General features: G+C 39.8%; 1 protein-coding gene across 1 annotated transcript; it reads right to left on the bottom strand.

Annotated features, from left to right (window-relative positions):
• Positions 1–2,243: 2,243 nt before the first annotated feature.
• Positions 2,244–2,849, bottom strand: KRTAP27-1 (keratin associated protein 27-1). Its single transcript, XM_025885274.1, has one exon. The coding sequence runs from the start codon at positions 2,847–2,849 to the stop codon at positions 2,244–2,246; it is 606 nt and encodes a 201-aa protein (XP_025741059.1).
• Positions 2,850–3,854: the final 1,005 nt, after the last annotated feature.

The following is a 3,854-nucleotide window of genomic DNA, read 5'->3' as shown; positions in this document are numbered from 1 at the left end:
AGCTGGAAAAAAATGAAAACCTCATTTAATACTGCTGTTCCTCTCTCCTGCCTCGCCCTGCCCACCTGCACCACACACACAAACCCCACTCTTAGCCACTTGTCACCAAGACCCTGTCTCTCAACAAACCACACACATTAAAGGAACGCATACTTGAGAGACAAATGAAATGTCTGTTTTCCCTCTTGTCTTCAGAAACAGTGGCCAAAATGCGTTGTACTCTTCCCAGATCTTCCTATTTGAGTTGCATCTATCTTCACTGTGCATGAGTTTCAACTGCATTTGCATGATTGGCTGTGACAAGAATACTAAGAAGCTGCCACGCAGATGAAGTCTCTCCTTGTTGTTGCCAATGCTCTGTCACTGCTATGCCCAGAAGCTTCGTGTCAATGTCTCTTACTGCAGGAATGCTCTGCTCGTGTGGCTGCCATATGCTCTGTTACTATTGATGGGATCACACAAGGTTCATTCAGGCTCTTTCAGACCTGCCTCAGCCACCTCTCAATTCCACCCCTCTAAGGAAACACCTGTGCAATTAGTGCTTTCTAGATTTTAGGCTTAAATCTTCCTCTTTAAGATGACCCATGTCTAATCTACCCACAGAACTGACAGGTAAATCAACATTAGCTTTGTCATAAACTCAGCTACTTGCCAGCCCACCTCAGCAAGGCTTGGCGTGTTTCCTAAACATTTCCCTTGGTAAAAGGCGCTACTTGCATCATTCAAGATACAAAACAGCTAGTCTTTCATTTTTTTGGATGACTACCTTTCTTAATCTGTCATGGATTCTGGGGTTTATCTATAAATCCCTGCCTCTGCTCTTCATATTGAGTCTCCAAGCTAGCTAGCTAATCATGTTGCTATATCTTATTGAGTGTTTCCTTCAAGGTCATGTGCTGAGCACTTTCAAATTATTAACTTATTAAGTCTCACAGTGGAACAATCATTATCATCTTGGTTTTGGAGGTAAGGAAACTGAGGTGAGAGTGGTTAAATAATTTGTACATAGCCACACAGTTGGGATCAAACAGCCTTCACCCAGCAAGGTGAAGATTCAGACCCAGGAAAATCTGACTCCAGGGTTCATGCTCTTTACCACAACCTTCTGTTGCCCTGAAAATGAGAGATACATTTAATAGTACACCCGCAGATTCACAATAGCCAGGCTACTATAAACAAAATTCATGTATCTTCACACCTTCTTTCTCCATGGTTTTATGATCTTCATATTGATCATGTTCCCCATATTCTGCTGACTAGCACAAACGTGCACTTCTATTCTGGTTCATACTATACAAACAATTGGAAGGGAACATGGTCTCCTTTTTTCTTCCAAATATTTATTTGATTTTCATCTGGTGAAAAACCAATAACATAAAGCCCACAAAAGTGTTGAACAAAAATAATAATGTGACAATTAAGTTTGTAATTCTAAATGAAGTAAATTTATTTGATACAAAGAGTATATTCTCAACTCTAAAAACACTTAAGAAATAGTGAAAAGAGGAAGAAGAATAGGAGAAATGTAGTGGGTATACTAAGCTTGAACTCATTATATTCAAAGGTCTCTGGCTACTATGTGGTTATGAAGTCCATGGAAGTGAAATTGAAAATTTTCTTGCACTTTTCAAGCAATAGATTCAACCTCACAGTTGACTACAAGAGTGTTGTGATGCAGCAGATAAAAGAGTGGATGGACAGGGAGTTGACACAGACTTCATTTGTGGTTCTGATGTTATAAACAACATGGACAACATCTGATAAGAGTTAAATCCATCAGAATTCATAGGACTAGACAGGGTTCAGTATCCCTTTAAGTTCCAATATTATATGGATTTCTGATATTAGTAGCACATTGTATTTATATATTATAATAAGCCAGATTTGATGTTAAGTGTTTCCATGGATAATAATAAGTGGCCAAAGAGTCATGTTGACTGAAATACTCATGTTAGCTCCTGGTTGCAGCTCTCAGTGCTCTGTGACAAATAGTGTCCTAGTGACCTAAAATATTTAACATGCTTTCCAATCCCAGCTTACTACCAGAAATGCCCCAAAGAGAAAAAAACAAAAATTATTTTCTTTGAAGACAAAAGACATGTCCATTCACTCACAAACCCATGCACAATAATATGTATTTAGAGAAATAAAAGTTCCTAGAAATCTTAAGAAATCAATTTATCTCAATTAAAATTTGTTATCTCCTATCTACACATCCTACCCATTCTTCACTTACGAGGCAGTTACAAACCACCAGTAACACAGCAAGTTGGCTCATAAGTGTTAGAAGAAGAGTCCAGGAGTTGTGACCCTGGTGCCACATGGACTGGAGGCCTACAGGAACTGGATCCAGGGCTCTGAGATTGACATTGGCCAGGTTCACGTTCCAGAGTCTGACAACTTGTAAATGCACATGTCTTAGGTGGACAACTCTTTGCCACATAGCTCACAGGCTGGCAGCTCTGGGCTACAAAACCCACTTGCTGGCTGCTTCCTGACTGGCAAGTCTGAGAAACACACTCCGCCAGTGTTGAGGAATATCTTGATCGGCATATTGTCTTTTCACAGAGCCTGGAATTAGAACAAGTTGTTTGGACAACTCTGGGGAGGCCAACACTTTGCACACAGCTAGGCTCTGTGCACAGTTCCTGTTTATGGTTGGACACTTTGCAGCTGGTAGTCTCACTGCCGGTTTCTTGAAAGTTGTCCAGGAGCCAGGTCCGGCCATGGCAGCTGCTGGGTAAAAAAAATCCATCTTCAAAGTTTATAAGCTTAGACCCATGTATGATGGCAGAGAGTGGTGGGACATTGTAGAAGCTCTTGAGCAAGTGGCCTTGGCTCTGGGGCATACTGTTGAAACCCTTGATTGAAGTTGGTCATAAGGACCCAGCATGCCAGGTCTGAAATTTCCTTTTTGGTGAGATTATATACTCAGAAAACTGGGTGTTGGCTTCTTCTCAAGATTCATTTCCACCTCATTGCTTAAGCTAATTTGAAGGATAACATCTCATTAGCACTTTGTTTAGTAACATATGAAGATGGCATCCTATTAACAAAGAAGCCAGTCCATTTTGAATCTTCAAAATGACTTTCATGTTAGCCCCAAAGCTGATTCATCAGGGCAGTTTCTCAAATATGAGTCCCAACATGCCACCCAAGCTAACATTTTTTTTTTTCTTAGTCGCCATGACTCTCCATATTGGTAAATGGACAAAACAAATAAATGTGGAAACAACCAATTGTAAACTAATCGATATTCCGCAGTGGAGTTTGGATGGATGCTTTTTTGGCAGAACAGAATAATATGATCAAGACCTTTTCAGTCAGAAGCCAATCCAATTAAGCTCACCCTCATTCTACTCAGATCTCAGTCTGTCCAATTGATCAGGATGTGTGAAGGACTCGACAATGAAATCTCTTATTACGGCTCACCCAAAGTACTGAAAGTGGCCATTGCCTTATAAACATCATTCCTTTTGTCTAACATTTTGTAACCCTTGTCTTATTGAAGGTCAGATATAAACATTGCCTCTTTATGAAACTTCTCCCTGATTTTCCTATTTACAGGTTACTACTTCTTCCTCTGAATTACCAATGGACTTTGACACATTCTTTATTAGGACTTGAATTACACCAAGTAGTGTGTTTACTTTTATTTGTGCTTATCAACGGTTGATAATTTGCCTTTGTAACAAACTGTTTCAGACGTGCTTTTCATTTCTGTTTATTGTGTTTTGTTTTTTGACTGCAGAATGTTGATCAGCACCTAAATTTATCACATTAGCAGCTGTACACAGCCGAGTTTCATACTCATAACACAGGACCTGCCAGCACAATTTCTATAGCACCTTCTA

Source organism: Callorhinus ursinus, unplaced genomic scaffold (assembly GCF_003265705.2).
Source record: "Callorhinus ursinus isolate GAN/ISIS: 27379988/994484 unplaced genomic scaffold, GSC_fseal_2.0 scaffold1, whole genome shotgun sequence".
NCBI classification, from domain to species: Eukaryota; Metazoa; Chordata; class Mammalia; order Carnivora; family Otariidae; genus Callorhinus; species Callorhinus ursinus.
Note: the sequence above shows the minus strand (reverse complement) of the source record. Positions and strands in the feature narration are given on the sequence as shown.

Excerpts from the sequence above, each read along its gene's own strand:
- KRTAP27-1 (XM_025885274.1), bottom strand. The coding sequence starts at position 2,849 with ATGCCCCAGAGCCAAGGCCACTTGCTCAAGAGCTTCTACAATGTCCCA.